The sequence below is a fragment of the Amia ocellicauda genome, chromosome 23 (genome assembly GCF_036373705.1).
Source record: "Amia ocellicauda isolate fAmiCal2 chromosome 23, fAmiCal2.hap1, whole genome shotgun sequence".
NCBI classification, from domain to species: Eukaryota; Metazoa; Chordata; class Actinopteri; order Amiiformes; family Amiidae; genus Amia; species Amia ocellicauda.
Genome location: NC_089872.1, coordinates 21,465,659 through 21,486,258, shown reverse-complemented (window position 1 = coordinate 21,486,258; position 20,600 = coordinate 21,465,659). Strand labels below are relative to the sequence as shown.

Below are 20,600 nucleotides of genomic sequence, written 5' to 3'. Positions count from 1 at the left end.
TCGTCAGACCTTCGGGTGTGGGTTTCGTAGTGGGGTGCCTCAGGGGTGGGTTGTGCCTCAGAGGGGGCTGTTGCTGGAAGACAAAAAGACAAAAATTATGTTGGTATGTATGCATTTATGTGAATTGAATTAACATAAACAACAACATAAACAATCATGATTTTTGTCAGTGTCTAAAACCCAGTCTGGCGCAAAATGTCGAACACCTTTTTCACCTTTTGTCATTGACGATTCAACACATTTTAAATTAATAAATTCAGTATTCGTGACACTCATCTTCAACACCCACGTCGTCTCCTGCTAGTCCTATTCTTATAGTTACTTAGTTAAAAAATCAGGTGGAAATGGTTTTGATCCGGAGGAAAATGCTTTAAAAGGGAATAAACAGAACACAAAACAAATAAGAGCCGAAACTTCACAATAAGCACATCAGTCACAAATGCATAAATAAGCGAAGATGGGTTTGAAGAACTTGTTGTATGAAGGAGAACAGTGCAGCTGCATTCCCACCGGGCTCCCTGTCATCGTCCCCATCGCCGGGAACGCGTCTGACTGAGCTAATAATGATTGAAAATGTGCTCTTTCTTAGTTTAGTTGTATTCAAACCGGTCGCTGCTCAGCACGGCTGCCGGTAATCTCTCTGAGATCTCCCGTTAGATCAGTCGACGGTAAATTGAATGCTCCGCTGTGCCCGGCTTTGCTCACACGACCCGGGCACCGGCTTTGCCTTATTTCCAGCCGTAAGAGAAAACCACCAAGTCACACACGACGCGGCGGGAGGTTAAGTGATCATGTGCTTCTGGCGCTGGCTCACGATCAGCTGGAGAGAATAGGACTTCATCCACTTCTCATCAGCATCAGACTCTGCCAGCTGCGTTCGGCCACTTTACTTATTTATTATTTATCTGGCTCTCCAGTCCGTGGGCTGTAGCAATTCTGAAGGGCTGAGGCTTGTTGCCGGGAATGCAGTCGATGAACCTCCCTCCCCGCCTCTGCGAAAGGCACTTTCTTTCCTTGGCTGGTGATCTGAGTCCCAGCTTCCCACACTCACAGCTGTGTGTCGGGCTCCTCTGGGCCTCGGTGGTCCCTTCGCTGCCACTCTGTCACCGGGCGGCTTCACACGGTGGGCGGCCGCGCCGGGGGGGGGGCTGCCCAGGTTAATGAGCGTGTGCTAATCGTGCGCTGTCAGCCGTGGAACTCCAGTCAGAGACAGAAAATAAAAACACAATTAAATGAGGGTGACGCACGTGTCCCCGGTTTGTGACTTGTCTTTCTCCTGGGGGCGGGGGTTGTGCACTCTGGGCAGCACACACCTGATCTCGTATTGACTGGGTGTCCTGTTTTTTTTCTCCAGACGCTCTTTGATACATGTGACGCCACTTTATTTAGACCTTCCAACAAACACGTCTCGAACCTGTGGCCAGTGATCGGCGAGGGACGATCCTTTTATGTTCTCGCCCACGGGAGCAGCTTTTCTGCTTTAATGTGAATGTTATTTTGGTTTTTGATGTTTCCTGCTTCCTCTAACTGGGAATCTGTGTCGGCTCAGTGTGCAGCCCGGCCCAGAGCCGCGGACGCCGGGCTGGTTTCTGAGCAGCATCTTTTCTCCTGGCAGCTCCCTGCACTGCAATGCTGGGCTTTGATCGGGAGCAGTTTTTCAAGACAATGAGCTTACACTCCAGAGTAGCCATTTCTGCAAGCGCTCTTTAATTTGTAACGTTGCCGGTGTTGTGCGCTCGTGCGGCGTGCTGCAGCCAGCGCCTCGGCGGCGACGGTCGAAATGTCTTTTCTGGGCCCCGCGGCGCTTCGGCGAGCCATTTGTCAACTGACACGATCCGTGGGCACAGCTTCCTCTCCTTCTCGGCTTCTCGCCCGGCCTGCGTTAATTACCGTCCTTTTTCTTGTTGCTCCCCAACAGAATACAGTCAGCAGAGTGCGTGACATTGTGCAGAGAGACATTGTTCACTGTGACATTGTTTATGTGTTTGTGGGGACACAGGCCGGTCCCTTTCAGAGTGATTTACTAAAGCTATGAGATTCATTAACAAGGGTTACAATAATAATTTCACAGGACTCAAGTGGGGGAGCGGGAAAGACTACCCTTAACTCCCCCAGACACTCAGCATGGCGCTTCACTGCACTGTAGGCAAAACAGTGCTTCTAAATACTTGAACGGTTGGAAAACGTCACTACATTCACACAAGGTGCTTCACATGTGAAATGAACACAGTGTTTTGCCGTGTCGCACAATCCAGTGCCGTTTAAACTCTGAGCATAAAAATTGTAAGCACGGTTATGACGATTAAGATACCAGACAATCTCTCTCTTCTGTGCCGGTGCGAGAGGAGGCTGGCTTTTTTTTATTTTGGGCTACAGCTGGGGAAGCGAAGCGTTTTCTGAATGCCAGCTAATTAGGATTTTATTTTGGGGGGTTGTTTTGTCTTTCTAACTTGCCGAAGATTACCCAGACAGCCTCTCCTGCAATCCGCTTTCTTACGAGATGTTTCAGCTCGGAAATAGGATTTCACGGTCACGTCAGAGAGAATGGTGATCTAGTTTTCTTCTCTTCTCTGCTTTTTCAGCCGACCACTTTCTCTTTCGTAAACAATACTGAAACCTACATTTGACCCTACAAATTAACCGTGATTAAATGATACCATCATGGTTTAACCTTTTAATTCTGGAGAGAAATGTCAGCGCACATGGCTCCTGTCACGTCTTTAAAGCCAATGATCATCAGGGTGGCTTCTGGGTTAAAGAGAGTCAAAATTGTTTTCTGCGGAGAAATAACACACAGATAAATACTTACTCTGGAGTGAGCTCGAGTATGAGAAGCTGTGATCCATGAAATACAGATTATCATCCCCCAAGAGACAGAAATAAAATAACCCTTATATAAAACTGCAGATAATAGTCTTGGGAGCAGCATTGATTGTGAGGGTTGTCCGCATTATTTCTCAAGATTGCAAAGTAGCCACCAAGAAAACATGTTTCCAAGTCAAAACAACCAGAGGCCACCAGCCCAATATCTTCTGCCATCTTTCCCACCGGATCAGTGTTCTCTCTTCTGATGAGGCAGGAGAATGATTTAGATATTTGTGTCACAACCGCAGTAATTAGTGCATATCCGATATGAATAGTCACTGGAGGGGTGTCCCGGCATCTCCCTATTACTGTCCTTCAATGAGTCCAAAAAACAATAAGCGTTAAACGTTTTGTCGACTCACTCGCCTGTCCTTTCCCTGGTTAAACCACTGCAGCACAACCATCCCTGTCCAGAATCGGTTCATTGACAGAAGGCAAACATGCAAACGGATACTAGAATAACAATCACAGCCACCCAGAGACATCGTTGTCCTCTTAAGGGCGTGAGATCCGCAGTCCCGGTAATTAATGGCCGCCTGTAACGATGAGAAGACGCAGAGACCCACCTTGTGCAGAGAAAGCCGTGATCGTATTGAAATGGCAGTTGTATTACAGCCCATATGTGTTGTTGTGCGCGTGCAGAGTGCGACGGCTGTGTAGGGGCTGTTTAGCTGTGCAATCGGTCATCAGCCCTGACACACTGCCCAGTGTAATGCGTGTGGTAGCGTTGCACGTTGCACGTTGCACGGCCTCGGTGAGCCATTCGGTAATGTAACCCTACATCAATTTGTACACATGTAGGCACAGTGGATATCGGCTGACATTATGGATTGCCTGTGTGATAATGAGGGCCGAGGCGAGGTGCAATGTGCTATTAGGGCCCGAATACACAGTAAGCCACGGCGCAGCCCGCTGTGAGGGTCCGGCGGCTGCTTGCAGCCTTGTTGTGAGAGCAGAGCAGGGCGGGGGGAATAGAATTGCGTCAGTACAGTCAAGCACCAGCACAGATACCACCCACGGGCCTCTTTGTGACTGGCACATGGGCAACTGCTATAGAGAGACTTCCAGTCGGGCAAACGGGCAACTGAGCAGCCACCACAATGGTGTGATTATAACCCCCTGCATTAATACGTGTCTGTACTCAATACTGTACTGTACAAAATAGTATTACTAATATTAATTGATTAATCATTATTGTAATACTTTAGGCCTGTTGCACTTTGCGCTAAACTGTTAATGGTAATATACCTGTATGTTGCTTTTTCATAACTAGCTGTTGTGTTCTGGACACACCCATGCCATCAAAAGGAGAAATTCTACAAACCAATCAATCATACAACGAAAGGGAAATGTATGTCAAACCCTTTAAAATTTAAAATATCTTCGGCAAACAAAGGCTATATGTTGTTGCTACAGTATGTTTGCCTATAAGCACCACAGTTGCTAATAATCTGGCAGCCTAGAGCTGATCTTATACAGTATGACATGTTCACTAGTGGGTGATAATGGCTGGAAATGCACAACTTGCTTTAACCTAAAGGATAACAGGGAAGTATAATTGAACGAGTCAGAGGATTCTCTCTCTCTTTCCCCCGTCAGAATTCCCTTCAGCACCGTGCTGTAAATTTTGCTCTGCGCTAAATGGCCAAACCTTTATGGATTTGCGGAAACCGCCGAACACAGGCAGAATACAAATGCGCTGCATGGTTGCGATGCAGGTGCTTTGATTATTTGCGGTGGGATTTGCAGCACGACGTGTATGTGTAAACTCTGAACACCGCGATGGCCGTTCTTCCTGAGCACAAACTGTTAATTAAATGAAAAGAGGCAAAAACAGAACAAGGGCCGTTACTGTCCCTCGAGCATTCGGCAACGGAGCAACTGTTGAGCCATACTGCAGGTTCTGAGTTCCCATATGGCCAGAAATGTTGCATTACGCACACTCTCCACAAACTGTCTGAAGGCCTAAACTGTGAATGAAAAAGGACGGCATGTATAAAATATAATTCTGTTGATTTATATACATTTTTATGACGTTAACCAATTAATTCTTACAACAACAGATCATATTAAGTCTCCGCTAACCTGGAATAGCTGAGACTGACCTGCAGAAAGCCCTGCAGGTATAAACCCTGAAAAGCAGGGCTGTGGAGTTCAGTATTTACCCCGATGGTGGTGGTCCACACTTCCGCAGAGCCCCTCTCTCTCCTAAGGTCTCCACTCAGAGTGTCTGGATGTATTTTCTTCAGGCGGCACAAATTACCCCGTATCGGTTCCTCCCGGCACATCTTCATCAATCTGCTCCTTTAACGTTTGTTGTTCCTTTTAATAGTGTGTGTTTAACGCAGCTTTAGGGAAATCAGTACTCAGACTGCTGTGGCATAATAACCGCGTGTTTTTGTGTTGAGGAGCGTACTGAGCTCTCCAGGCGCGGTCACTTCCTGTTCTGGGCGCTACGTCAGGTGTTGTGCTGCAAGACGATGTTAGTCTCACTTGCTGTAAGGAACTGTGAAACCGACTAAAACGTTTGGTACAAAACAGTACAGAATCCAGATTTTATTTGGAAGCCCACAGTGTGTTTATTTGAACATCATAACACATACAAGAGATTATACATCTTATTTAAATAATTTGTCTTTCAAACTGCACTCGTAAGAGGTAAGCTAGAACTGCGTCTATGCACTGCCGTTGAAGTCGTCTCGGTTGCTCCATGACTCCGGCTAAGTACCACTTGGCACATCCACTCACTCACCTCCTCTTTCGGGTTTGTCATGAGATGCAGAATAAATGAATCTCCACGCCAGAAGATGAATGAAGAATTGTGTTTAAAACATCCATTTATTTAAATCCCTACATGCCGCCAAATCTCTAATTCTGCTTTTCTCCCCGACAGTAAGTGAGCGTGAGGAGGAGCCGGGGCTGCGGAGAAGCTGGTCATGCATTTCAAAATGATTAAAACAAAAGATACTTAAGCGTGTCGCCGCTAACCCGGCCTCGGTGCATCTCGAGAAACACTGGGAATAATGGCTAGATTAGGGAAAACAAATGCCCTCCGGACTCAATACTAATTTTGGGTTGGATTATTTTCATGTCTTTAAAATTGATGATTCAAATGGAAACTCATATTGTCCTTTAATGTAATCCAAACACTAAAAATATCCGTAGTCCTGTACACACCCAACATACAATCATTAGCCAAGTTAACAAAAGTGCTTTACGATCTCAGCAGAGGTTTTTTTTATGTTAAAAACAATAATCGATTATATGTAGATCTCAGGACGACCTATTCAGAACTTTCAAGTAAATCATTCCAGGACCCTCGCTAAGTCAAATTGCCCCAGAAACACCGGACACTCAGCGGGTCAACTTGCCCCAGAAACACCGGACCCTCAGCGGGTCAACTTGCCCCAGAAACACCAGACCCTCAGCAGGTCAACTTGCCCCAGAAACACCGGACCCTCGGCGGGTCAACTTGACCCAGAAACACCAGACCCTCGGCGGGTCAACTTGCCCCAGAAACACCGGACCCTCGGCAGGTCAACTTGCCCCAAACGCACCACCTGACCTGTTTTGTTTTCTTGTTTTAAAAGCCCAAAGAGGATTTTTACTATTCAAGGTTTATTCTTTATTCCCAAAACCCCTAGTTTGTACTTTTTCATTTCACCTACAGATACCCTTAGCATTAGATTGACCCCAGCTGTGAATGTATATGTAAATATAACAACATTATTTCAGATTTTTGTATAACAGTTATTTTATTCTCTATTTTTAAATACTGGGCTTAAGCCAGGCAATCAACCGTGACTAAAACTGTAACCTGGGTCCCCATGAATAAAAGAACAGGGCTGTTTTGGGCAGAGAATTGTGGGGTGTTTTGAGGCGTGCTATAATAGAAAGGGCTATTTCAGATTCCAGCCGTTCATCGGAGTGGCCTGTCGTCATGAAATGAAGATAATTTATCAGGTATTGCACTTTGTCTAATTTTATCCTTCAGTACGCTTGAGTAGAATTTATAATGGTGTTTATATCGCCTGCGGTCGCCCATTTATAGATGTCCATCATTTACTACACTTGTTTCAGGCGCAACTTCATCTGCGTTTTACACCTTCCACCGAGGGCCGGTGCCGCAGTAATAAACAGGCGTGCGGAGCTGCCCGGGGGTGGCTGCGCTGAGATAGCACTACTGAACCCCACCTCAACCCCAACACACGTCAGGACAGACTGCGCATCCTAAGTGCTGGGAATTATATTTCGAATGCAGGACGGGTCACCAGCGGAGAGAAATATGTAACGATCTGGCGTCTGACAGCAGGGTGAATGTGTCTGAGCCAGCGGTGAAACAGCGAACTTGCACTGCTGTGGTATCACTTATTCCTGACAATGACACGCTCTGACACGGCGGAGTTAATGTCGTCTAATGAAGGTTAATAGACTACATTTGGTGGACAAAGAAATATCTGTGTTTGCGCAATAAAGAGCAGCTTTTAATCCTGTAGATAGTGACAGCACACCGAGATCCCTTTTTTCGGCGAGGAAATTAATTTCCTGGCATCGCGGTGATTACAGACGGCTATCTGATTTCCATTCCGCTCAGGAGTCTCAGTTACGTTTTTTCCCCTGCGGTGAACCTTTGTAAAATGTCAAATATCACACCGAAGCTGGAGGAAGTCAGGGATGAATCGTAGGACAGGCTCGATCATGGTGTGATTTTGTCATAAAAGCAGTTTTTAAATTTGTTAAATTTGTTTGTTAAATTAAATGTTGCATTTACCTAAGTCTAAGGCCCCCCCGAGCTGATTCACACATCTCCAAATGAGCAAGAGACCCTCCAGGCCAGACCGGTCCTTTGCCACTGTAGGCTGATGGACCCCATGAGGCCTGTGACACCTCCCCGCTAGGACAAACCTCCCAGAGGAGACCAGCTCCACCTGTGGGCTACTGATTGACTGAGTAGATCAAGGATGATATAAATAATTGGAATACAATCGAACCTATGCACTGTGAGTTGCCAAACCCCAGTGGGGGGCTTCGTAATCCACGCACACAGAGAGGACAGTGTGACCGGTGATGCCAACGGTGCTGTTGACTGATGAATGGAAGATGACAAGTCACTCAAATGGAGCAGTTGATGAGTCCCTGAGCATCTTCCACCGGAGACCTGGGTTCTGTGATCCGTCAGTCAAGCTCTCATGTCTGAACACAGTCTGACTATTCACAGAGCTGAGCCTTCGATGGTGTTTTATTCAGCGTGTGTGGTCTTTAATTAAGATTTCTCCTTGATATGAGCGGACTGTTGCGTTTTGGCAGATTTAATATTGAGTATCTACTACCTGCAATTGTAAGAAAACAACTGGAAATCTCGGTGGATATTAAAAATGCTGGACGGCTGCTGTACAGTAATCGACAGACTCGCTTCCCTCCGATCGGGTGATAAGGGTAATCTTACACAATGCCTTTGAGCGGTTATTATGAGCGTGAAGCCAAGCATGTTATCAGCGTGTCCTCTCTGTTGTGCTCGGGTCTGTGTGTAACGCCAGGATGCAGGGTGTCAATCTCTTATTAGGCTTCCTTGGCAGCCGTGTGCATCTCGGGTGAGGAGTCTACAATCAGGACATGTATGTTTTGAGATGATATGCGAATGTCTAGGTGTCTGAACGTGCGGATTTAATGGAACAACACACAGGGTTCGGTGTAGGAATGGTGAATCCAGTGTTGTTGTTGTTTTTACCAAGGACGTATCTCACGTTTGCGGGCGGTGCGATCCGGGGCAGACACACTCCACTGCTCCTGTTATCTGTTCCTAATGGCCGTCTGATTCATCCTTGGCTACAAAGACATTGGTACCTTCCCACTGCATTAACTGGCTGTGTTAAATTTATATCCCACCAGGATGAAAAAGTGTGTTATAAAACAAGCGAAAGACACAATCACCTCTCAACTACAGTGTGGAGTTGTGAGACGGGGGTGGGGGGCTGGGCGCACACGATACACGGCCCTGGAATCTGGACAAACACGCGTGTGTGGTGTTTATATGTGAGGAGGTTAAAGAAAATGAATGATGCCTTTTCAGATAAGACGCTCATCCCTGCCCTTCGGTATGTTACGCAGTGTGGGGCGCCCTGGTTGGAGGCGTACTGTTAAGCGTCAATTGAACAATATCCTTTACAATCCTCAGAGCGAGTAAGATGAAAGAGTTACGAGTCATGCGACAGGTCAGGGGTCAAACGCGAGATCAACAGCGTCCGAAAATAGTGCAAAGACTGCACGACAACTTGACAAAGACCAGAGGCAGTTAAACGGGGAAACATATGGCCGCAGGAGCCGGGGGAGAGCAGCTGTGTCAGTCGGTGTGCATCTGCACCACTGGGCGCCGGGGGGGTCTCTGATCAATGGCAGGCTTCGGAGTTGGGGGTGTGGCACAGCTGGAGGAACGCCTCTCGAATGCGAGTGTAGGGAGTGCGCACAGAGAGGAGCACAGCTTCTCATTAACATCGCTGCCTGCTGTTAGACAGTGTTTGGGCATGGCATCGCTTCTTGCATCGTTATGTAAGAAGGATCTGAATCCATTTCACACAAAATCATCATATTGATATCCGTTAAAAAGCTATTATTTATTCCAACACTGAAGAACGTCTACGATGTCACCTCGTTAAGGCTGTCAGGCAATGGAATGATAACAATATGTGTGCGTCCAATCAAGTGATTTCCAGCTCCTTCCCGTTTATTTCTTGCACAGAGTCATAACAATTCACAAGTGTGTTGTTGTGTAGCACTGTGTGTGTGTGTCTGGATTCAGTCTCTCTGATGCTTGCTTCAGTCCCACCAGCCAGAAACAGGCAGCATCTGGATCACAACATCTCTGTCTCTGTTCGGTTTCTCTTCTCTTTTTGCGTTTGTCGAATCCCACTGATCTCGATATTATTCTTCCACCACCAATGTGTTTAAACTCTGGATGGGAACTCGGGGCTGCGAGAGACTCGGCGCCTAATGAGGTCTGTGAGAGTGAAGTGGAGGAGGAATGGAGCTGGCCAGGTTTACAGACTCTTACAAATAACATTAAGAGCAGCCCTGGGCTAATCAACACACAAGAAACCCAAAACACCTCATTAGAGGAACATTAGTGGCGGGAAATCGAGTGGAGAGCAAGTCTCTCAGAGTTAGAGAGCATTGACACTTTTTAAACAATGACTGAAACTTCAAAATGGTTATGAGAGCATCACACATGGACCCAGGGAGTGCTGTATTCAGACAGTCCCACGACTGGAAAATAATGTCCCTCTTAAGAATAACATATTTTTTAAGTGTTATAATTACAGAGCTAATGAAATTAAACACACAGATGCTAATAGAGAACCAGGTTTTTTTATTTGAGCTCTGGAATTTCATTGACCGTATTCCAGGAAGTACATTTATCAATCAACCAGTCAATTTGTATTTGTATAGTGCCATTCGCAGGGTAGCCACAGAGCGCTTCTAAAGTTTTTGACGTCTCTAAAATTTGCGCGCTGCCGCAATGATGCAGAAAAATACTTTTCCCTGTGCTGACTTTAGTCGTGTCCGAGAGTGCATGGACTTCAAACACAGAGACACAAACCTCCCTGAGCCCATCCGTCTTTGTAATAACTTCTCCTTTGTTGTGTACTTACAGCGAACCCCACCGGCCCGGGCTCCAAGGGCTACCCGGGCCCCTCGGAGGTGATCCGCGAGTCCAGCAGCACCACGGGCATGGTGGTGGGCATCGTGGCGGCGGCCGCCCTCTGCATCCTCATCCTGCTGTACGCCATGTACAAGTACCGCAACCGCGACGAGGGCTCCTACCACGTGGACGAGAGCCGCAACTACATCAGCAACTCGGCGCAGTCCAACGGCACAGTGGTGAAGGAGAAACAGGCGAACAGCGCCAAGAGCTCCAGCAAGAATAAGAAGAACAAGGACAAGGAATACTACGTCTGATCCTACCTTTTCCTTGAAGAACACTTGTATAATAATTTAGTCTTCATTTTATCTGAGACATGGTATAATAAACTTAATTTACTTTTTACTCAAGCACATTGGACAAATTAAAGAAATAAAATGTAAAAAAAAAAAAAAAAAAACGTGTGGAATGCGGGCAGCGAGAAACAGACTGAGCGGAACGAGAAGCAGAACAAAAACTCAACGACAAACCAACCGATCAACCGACCGGCCGGACCAGACATTGACATTTCACGCTTTTGTTTCGGAGAAAAACGGGAGCTGGATTTAGGTGGACGGTGCAAATGTCATAAACAGTCAGTGTTTTACTTTAACGTTGCCTGTGTTTGTGTTGCTGGGACATTTTCTTAAACAAAAAAACGAAAGATTTAATAAATAAAACGCCACCAAACATCCATAATGGGAGACGAGTGATATAACTAGACACGGAAGTCGCAGACGCGGAGAGAAAAAGCTACCTACGACGGAGGAATCAGCCAAAGTATTCGCACTTTTCTTAGAGGCGACGGCGGCCAGAGCAGACTGTTGTGCGGCCCCTCGAGCAACCCCTGCAAACGTGCAGAGAAGAGGAAAAGGAACTAGTTATTTTAACAGACTCACTTTAAAAAAGAAAATACTTTCGTGTTGTCAGGAAGGAAAATGGAGGCCTTAATTTCTACCCAATGTGAAATCTAAGGCAGATGTTTTCGCAGAATTTCGAGGATGTCTAGATGCGATCATTTGGGAAAATCCATGCACGCAAAGTATCTTATTACATATGTTTATATACAGTACAAACACATCTATATGTGCTTTCTGGACCGTGATGAGTGGTGTTTTATAGCCTGTTGTATAGACGATGCAAACTATATCTGCTCTTCAGCCATTTTTAGTAAAAAAAACAAAGAAAAGAATAAAAAAGAGAATTAAATGTTATTAAGTGTTGCTAGATATAGAAGATTTTATGATGACATCTGCAATGACATTTTATTTTCTTTTTGGTTGGTTTGTTTGTTTGTTTGCTTTGTTTTTTGTTGTTGCTTTTTTTTAAGGCCATCGATTCTTATGTTACCTTCTTCCCCCGGAGCGGCCCGGTCCGCTCCGACTGTCCACCAATGCTGTTTGAAGGGAAGGGCGGGTGAGATGGTGATGGGATGCCGGTGATTTTATCCCCCCGAATCCTGTGTAGCAGTTGTGTTTGGCAATATTATAAAGGGTTGATTAATGAGAAGAACACGGGTCCCAATTCATTCTGCAGAACCGCAAACGGACGCCTCCAGATACGGACCACTAAAAAGTCCTAGAACTGTTTTGCTTTACTGAGCCCAGAATGAATGGCAAATGAAATGAAATGAAATTAAAATGCCCACATGGGTTATATACATATAGAAGTATATAATTATAAATCATAATGCTTTATTTCTACCTAGATATGATTTATTGTAACTACATATTTGACCTCAAATTTAAATGTATTATATATATATATATATATATATATATATATATATATATATATATATAAAAAATATTAGTTTTGAAACATATAAATGAATCAATGAAATATTTACCTAAGTGAACTTAAGTTGATATTGAAGTTATTCGAGGGATGTGTAACTTCAACACTACAGTTCTGCGGAGAAGAGAGATTTTTCTTCATTAGGAGATATTTTTATTTCCCTTTATTTCACTCTGCATTGAAATGTTTTTTATTAATTTATATATTTTTAGTCGTCTCTATGTCCTCTGAAGCAAAATGGTTGAAAGCCGTACGTGTCGAAGGAAAAGCTTTATTTTGACGTTTGTCATCTATTGATTTTTGTGATTTTTCCCTTTTATTTTGTGTTCATCTTTTTGATTTGTTTGAGCTTTTCGCCAGCAGATTTATCTTCAAAATAAAATGTTATGTCACAGAGAAAAGTGGACATATGGACTTGGCAATCTATCCTTTTATCTGTTTCAAGTTATTTTGGGGTGATTTTTCTCAGCAATAAGCCCTGTTGTAATGTTCTGTCTCGGAGAACACAAAGGGAATGCATTAGGCTTGGATCGGAGCCCGGCTGAATCGCTGCAATGCCCCCTGGGAGAAATAGAGATGTTCACACTGTACAGACAGGAAGGAGGAATTTCAAATAAGCCGGAGTGGACGGAGCCACCAGATCCGTGTGCAGCTGCTGGGTTTCGGGAGACAGACGGCCTGTTCTCGGCAGTGTGTGCCTGTGGTTGCCTGCGTGTGTGTGTGTGTGTGCGCGTGTTCGTGTGCGTGCGCGTGCGCGTCAGTGGTTTCAAATGGACCTGTGATGGCGGATGAGCTTTCTTATGCAGCTAAATGTTCCTTAAACCAAAAAACCTGCCTCATTTCCAGAATGAGCCGCAGTCTTCATTGCTGAATAATCTGCACCTGAAATTAACTTGAAGAGCTGTTTGATAGAGAATTGGGAATATCTCACAGCCGTTATTATTTTTTTCCCCAAGTGTCAGGCTTTATCAGCGCATTGACATGAAACTCAAGGGAAATGGACATCAGATATCAAGGGTTTATCAAAACACAGTTTGACCAGACATTAGGATTTCCAGGAGATATTTCGCTCCATTAAAGAGTGAGAGTAAAAACTAAGGTTTCCTTCACGCTGTCATACGTTCAAACAAGATGGCAGTAAAACAATCAAGTAATTGAATTTTCCTCATAACTTAATTACAAAGAATCAGTACATTACTACTACTACAGCTATTACTACTAATAATAATTATACAATAACTGAAATACCTGAGGTCTCGACACCGTGATACTCAGTCACAACATGAGGCTGCGATGTCCTAAAGAACCCAAACCAAGCCAGCAAGGACAGACGATAGTCTTTTAAAAGAGCAGCGTCTCCTGTGAGATGTCAAAGAAGCAAACTAGGAACTAGTTAGGAAACAAACAACACCAGACAGTGAGGACAGCATCACAAGGACAGAAACGCCAGGTATCTGGACATGGTGCCATGAACATTTGGACAATGACCTTCCAATGCTCGAGCTGACAGATAACATGGCATCAACATCTGAATAGTTTATAGCACCTGTAAGCGGAGTCTATTTACTCGACTCCTGCAGAACCACAGAGACATGCGAAGCCAGTCTGAGCCCTAGATGTGTTTGTCTGTTTGGATCACAACAGGTTCTGTCTGAAACCTAGACAATGCTGTGTCACTCTATGAAGTGACCCTCTGTTAGCCATGGGTGACACGAGGCTGACAATGATTGTGAAATGTATTTATTTAATTCCTGAGACTAAAAACATATAAACAGTCCAGCTGATGAATAGGAGGAAGAAGATTGCCAGGTTTCTAGGGTCCATCCATTAAAAAATGCCTCCCTGTAATTAAACAGTACTTAATAATAATAACAATAAGATATGTAAAGTCAAAACGATTACTATTTAATTTTACAAAAAGCAGAAATGTAAGAAATTGGTGGCCAGCGCAGGCAGGGCACAGTGTCTGATGTGTCTGTGGTCACGGCTCTTGCGTGTAGTGCTCTGGTAGCATGTGAGACTCGTGTGGAGCTGCAGAACAGCAAACATACAGTGATGTCTCTCCAGACTTTCATGGAACCAAAACAGAAAGAGATATAAATAAATATATATTAATAAAATTGTTCACGAGTTGAGATTAAAACTGCTACAAACATTCCATTCCTCAGCCCGGTTCTCGCTCCTCTGTTGGACCGGCACCGACCGCACTCTCTGAGCGACCCGCGTGGAACCACGTGGAAACCACTCACGCACTCGGGGAAACGCAGTTGGGTTCGGTGGAGGCGGCTGAGTCAGTATTACAGTTGCGGTGCTGTATGGTACTCATTGTACCTTTATTCGGCTCATTGCTTTGCCAGCCAACATGCTCTTCAATGTGCGGCCCTGGCACCATTCCTCCTTCCTGTCTCCTGGTGCCGGCGGGTGGCATCGGCAGATTTTGGGACCTGTCCCATTCTGTGATTTCAAACCACTGAAGACATTTAAACTCCCAGCATGGCCTTCACAGGTCTAACCCCCTGACCCATTCGGTGCTTTGTGTAATAATTACATACAAAATATGTTCACTGATTACCAAAATGTTATTCTTTTTTGTTTCTGTTTTTCTATTTTTGTTGCAAGGCCGTTTTTATCCATTGTTGGAAATGCTACCCAAGTGGAATTTACTGTTTTGTTAATAAAATGTTTCTTATTACAAATCCTGCTTTGTTATTTTATCTTGTGCTGTTTTAAATGTGTGTGATCTGTGTGAGACAACACCACACACCGGAGGAGCAGCAGAGGAGACTTGACTAGACTAGAAAGTGAACAGACTGAGTGGAAAACACAGTGAGGTCCTGTTAGCAAACATATTGATCTCTCCTCCAACGTAATAGGGGGTCCAATTCAATCAGCCCGAGAACGATTCAGTCGAGAAATCACCCGTCCACTTTATCTCTCAGTTCAGGTGGATTTGGCTTATCCGTTTTAAGTTTTATATGTGTGTCCCTGCTGATCTGGAAAAGCTCCTCTGGTTTGATGTGGTCGATGCCTTTCATGATTTTGAAGACTTGGATCAAGTCCCCACGTAGTCTCCTCTGTTCCAGGGTGAAAAGGCTCAGTTCCCTCAGTCTCTCCGAGTAGGACATAAGTGCATCTTGTGGTTATCGTAACACGTTGTTTCAGTACTTAAACGGGAGGGTTAGAGCTGTGACGAATACGTGTGAAGATGTTGTGTTCATGTCCTCTGTGTCTCCTCAGCCACAACAGAGACCAGATATTTGAAATCTCTCTTGTTTGTCTCTGAGCTCAATTTACCTGCTGCTTATATCGTCGATTCAAGGAGGACACGTCAGCTCACACACACGTCTCTGGGGGCTGCGTACAGTGCATCCAGAACTAGGCTGTTCTTGATCTCACTGAAGCGCTCAGGGTCTGGGTGAGAGCAGAGACAACCCCAGCCCTACAGCACTGTGGACACAGGCTGGAGACACAGGGACTTATAGGGCCCAACAACTCCTATGATGTCTACAGCTTTGTGCTGAAAGAGGAAGAACAACCTGTTGTGTTTTTCCTGTTCTGTTGGGAAAACAGAATTAAATACACTGTTTTCATGTGCACGACAATATATAGTGTCAACAAACAGAATAATCAGATCTATCTAACTCAGCTTCCCACTCTGGACTACCAATCCAATGGTGCTTTACCCACATGGCTCCCACCAGACAGAGCAACAGTGAGGCTTTAATGTCAATTAAACCAGGTACGCCAACCCCACTTCTTGGTGATACTTTCTCTCTGTTACTGCAGCTGTTATTAAACTGTTATTGCCGTTTATTTTTAGAGCAGCATGTGTCTTTGGCAATGCATTAGTCAACGTGACCTTTTCCCTAACAGGTGTTGCCCGCTGGGGAGCGCCCTGAATAAATGCCTGCCAGGAATACCACAGGCTGGTGGGTTTCTGTTTCCTCTCTTCTCCTGAGGTGATCATTTCGAACTCCTGGTCTATGGCAATAAAGGAGGGTTGTAGAACTACATGCCAAGCTTAAAAACACTCGAGCAAACCCCTTAATGTGTGTGTTGGCTTTTTTGGGGTGTGTTTGTAGCTTTATAAGACAGGTGAATTTTACACACAGATGTATTTCCCAGAGGAATAGGATGGGCGACCCTATGGACTGAGGACAGCATATCTAAACTCTCACACACAATCAACAGCATCCTCAATAGTTCCCACTGATGACACATCTTCCTGTCACAGAGCTCTTACTTCCATTTAGCTTTATTATTGGTAACCACCTCAGAGGAGCTCTATAATGCATCTATAATGCTCAGAAATCCTCTGGGTATCCGTAAAAGGCTGCATTAGTGATGCGGAGGTGACAGTTAGCTTAAGTTCTGCAGTCTTGACTTTTTAAGTGCTTTAAAAGACGCGGAAAGGTGGAACGGAGGGAAGGAGCGCCTGACAGTCCTCAGCGCACACCTCTGAGCCGAGCATCCGTCTGCGGCGCGGCTCAGACATTCCAGGGCTTCTAAGTGGCAGAAACCCTCCCTGCCGGCTTTGAACACGACAGCCATGGTTTTGTAGCCATTTCACGAACATACCCAACATCCTGTAATTAAATTAAGGCTGATTAAGCTCAGTAGACAGCCTGTGTGCTTCAGAAACCCTCCAGACTGTCTCGGATCTCGCAGTGACGGTCCGGGTCGGGGGAGCTTCGCCTTGCATCATCGTTAGCGCAGTTAAGACTGTCTAAATGTGATTCATATTTTACTGGGAGGACCCGCTATACTGGTGGAATCAATATTTAATATGGAAGGATCAATGTTTCTTGTCTTTCACTTATAGACATCGAGGCTGTCAGCACTCTGGGCCCGTTTAATCATTTTCACAAGAGACTCTCTCGCTCAGAAATAATTGGGTGTTGCTGCGAGTCTGACTGGAGGCGGTTATACAGCAAATCCATTTGAGTTGTTTACTTGAGACATTAATTATTATAATTCATAAAGACCCGATATTAATATTATGTTGTTGTTGTTTGTTTAAGTCAAGAGGTTTACTGAATACAGAAGTAGCTGAAGCCACAGAGAGACTAACCTTTCTTTGATCATCTGTCTGCGGGGCAATTCTCCAAACCTGAGTGGGATTCGGTGACACTTTATTTAGACTGGTCTGCATCCAGCGCAGAGCCTTCCTGTGGAGATGCAGTATCGCTTCCTGAGCAAGGTCATATTAATTATTTATCTTGCATTGCGGGGATGCAGTCGTCACACTGGTCGTGTTTTGGGAGCTCCTCTCATGGCCGGTACTGTCCTGTGAAGTGTGGGAAGTTTCTCATTGATGTTTAAATCCCTAAAACTGTGATTGGGGTTGAAAACCAGAATATTAAATAAATTTCCTTTTTGTGTTCACTACAGATCTCTTCTAGATTGGTCATCTGTCACAGTGCATGTAGTATATGTGTCAAAGATGAGGCTGAACTGTCCAGTGTGACAATTGTGTCCCATATGGCACACCGTATACATATACACATTGTATATAGATATAATTCAACACAGACTGCAACAATTACATGGCACTACACTGTATCATTTTGTAGTGCCTAATACAGTTCAATAATAATGAAAAAGCCATAATGATTTGGTCACAGGTTACATACGTATTCAAAACAGGGAACTGTGTATTAAAATATCACTTCCCCATGATTGTTGACTGTCAAAGCGTTCAGATTTTATGTTTATCTCCAGCTGTGAGTTATGCATTGCGCGTGTAACGAGACAGAGCTTCACGCAGAGTTTTCTGGCTGCCAGAAACCGTCTCCAAAGTGAGATGTGAGGGGTTTATTTTATTTCTGGGATATTTAAAATAATTTGAATTTCACACAGTCCCTGACAAGTACAGTTGTTCGGTGGTTTGAAACACGTTCTAACATGCCCCGTCAGACGGCGCTTAGATCTCCGCAGATCTGACGGCGGCGCCGCGGCCCTCTGTGTTGCACTTCAGACGCTTGGGAGGCGCGGAGCCGCTAAGACGCCCTTCTAGAAGCCTTTCTAAGGATTGTAGCCTGCCGTTATTGACGCTTTTCTGCTTGGTTTTGGGTTTAATTATGTGTTTAAAATGAAAAAATTGAGCTGTGCCATTGTTGGGGTGGTTCCTTCAGGTGTGTAGACTGCAGAGATCCTAGATAGATCCCAAAACAAGGGCTGAATGGTGGTAAAATGCATCAGAACAAAGCATTCGACCTGGTCCCTATTGGCCAGTTAAACCCCACACAGGTTTGGAGGACAGTAGCGTTTTAACAATTGTAGCAGATAGTACTAGTTCGGCTGTGATAGTTAGATACAGTTGGCATCTACAGTGGTGGTACTGTATCACAGGTATAGTGTTGTGTTTGGGTGCTATGACATATGGGTGCTTGGGCTAGTTTATATGTGTAGTTACATAGTGTGACCACTGCATGGAAGGTGGCGCTGTTCGCTGTGCTGGTCAGTGGTCTGAGCCAGGCACCCTAGAAGCTGGGATAGCTGCTCTTTGGCAGGTGGAAAGCAATGAAACGCTGTGTGACAATGGTTCCTTCCGTGCCTTGGTCTTGGTCCAAACCAAAGGACAGAGCCGGGGGGAGGCACAGTCCAGCCGATTCAGTACCAGCGATTGTTTTCGTTGCTACGCAGCACAATGAAATAAAACCGTATAATTTAAAGCGAAGCCGGAACCGGGCATGACCTGGGCATCTCCAGCTCCGGCTCTGGCCCATGAGGCGTGATGATTGTCTGGCCCGTGGGGGTGCTGGCTTATCTAAAAATAACCCCTTTTGTATCTGTTTCAAATTATCAAATCCATCGGGTTGTATAAAAGTGATATTACCAAAGCCTTGTATTTACACTGGGGGAGTGAACGACGATGTTCAGCACCTGTCGAGTGAATTTACACGTCCTGACGCGCATAGGCTGTGTACTTTCAACATGGATGGTTGTATGAGTTTATCGATTACAGATCTCACAAGTAAACTTTCAGTTCAGACTCTTCCCCCTCCATTAGCATCATATCACTGGACTGTGGGCATGCATTTTAACCCAGTTATTAACATGACTTGATCATTTACCTTGAAATTAAATAATAATGATAATAACAATAAAAAGAACACCTAAGAAACCCCATAGTCTGCTTTGTGACAGTGAATCTGATTCTGTCGATGTGCTTGACTCCTGTATTTCAGATACCCGCGATTTTGGGACGTTTGCACCACACTGTAAGTCTACAGATGCTTTGAAAACCCTGACCGTATGTAGATAAACACCGGGGGGAGAGTCGGAGGCATCGATCAAGCCCCCTCTCCTCCGCTCTCCCTACGCAGATGCCTGCACTGCCACCGGTCCCATCGTCGTGTTTTTTTTTCCGTCAAGGTCGTTGTGAGGAAAGGGCTCTCGCATCAGCCGCTCACATGAAATATGGGCGGCACTGTGATAACGGGAAATAAAAGACATGTCAGTCTCTTTATCGCATCCGGGAGAACTCTGTTATCGCGTGAAAATGATCGAGCCGCCGAAAGCAGCGCATCCGTCTGGCTTTATGGCTTTAACTTTGTGCCGCCTTAATGTCAGACCACCAGACGAGCCGGAGCAGAGCCCCTGTCAGGAGAACACAACTGCCACGTTCGGTGAACCTTTCATTATGAGTGTAATTCTTATTATTAATTCAGATTGACTCTCTTCTGTGCGGTATTTCCTGTGTTGTCAGAGAGCACGACCAAGACCTTATATTTCTGCATTTTATGCAGGATCTTTCTCTAAAAGACATCCCAGCTAAGATAGTTTGTGTTTTTATATCTGTTCCTTTTTACCGCCTCATAGCAGCCAGAGATGCTTTGAGGGGAAATGCTACCAATGAACGTGTGCAACACTAATCACTCTTTTAGTCTAATTTGTGACAATCAAAAGTGAACTCCCTAATGCTCAACAGCTGTGTAAAGTTATGTGTTTCAAAGTCTCTGGAAAATGTAACAATAATCTTTCATTCATCTTAATTCTTTTGGAATAAACTCTTGACATGAGGGTTACGCAAGAGAGCAGCACAAGTGCTGAGCAGGTTGGTGTTGAATGGAGGCGTCATGATTTCTTAACAACACCACAGACTGCCTGCCACCTACCAGAGCAGCTCGATGATTTGACAGGCAAAGAGATGGCTCAATCATACCAGTACGTCCAAGAGGATCTTGCAATCACAAGCACTTTCACATTTGTTCTTAAAAGTAATTCCAAACGAGGGACTGGAGATATATTTGACTTTCAA

The 20,600-nt window shown here is 44.9% G+C and overlaps 1 protein-coding gene across 13 annotated transcripts in view; it reads left to right on the top strand.

Moving 5' to 3' along the window:
- The window catches only part of nrxn1a (neurexin 1a), a 302,723-nt gene extending 291,762 nt beyond the window's left edge, over nt 1-10,961 (top strand). For all 13 annotated transcript variants that reach the window (XM_066696630.1, XM_066696622.1, XM_066696619.1 and 10 more), the window contains one exon: nt 10,514-10,961. In XM_066696630.1, coding sequence (XP_066552727.1) covers nt 10,514-10,818 — 305 coding nt within the window. In that variant the 3' untranslated portion in view covers nt 10,819-10,961. The remainder of the gene's footprint in view (nt 1-10,513) is intronic.
- The last annotated feature ends 9,639 nt before the right edge of the window (nt 10,962-20,600 follow it).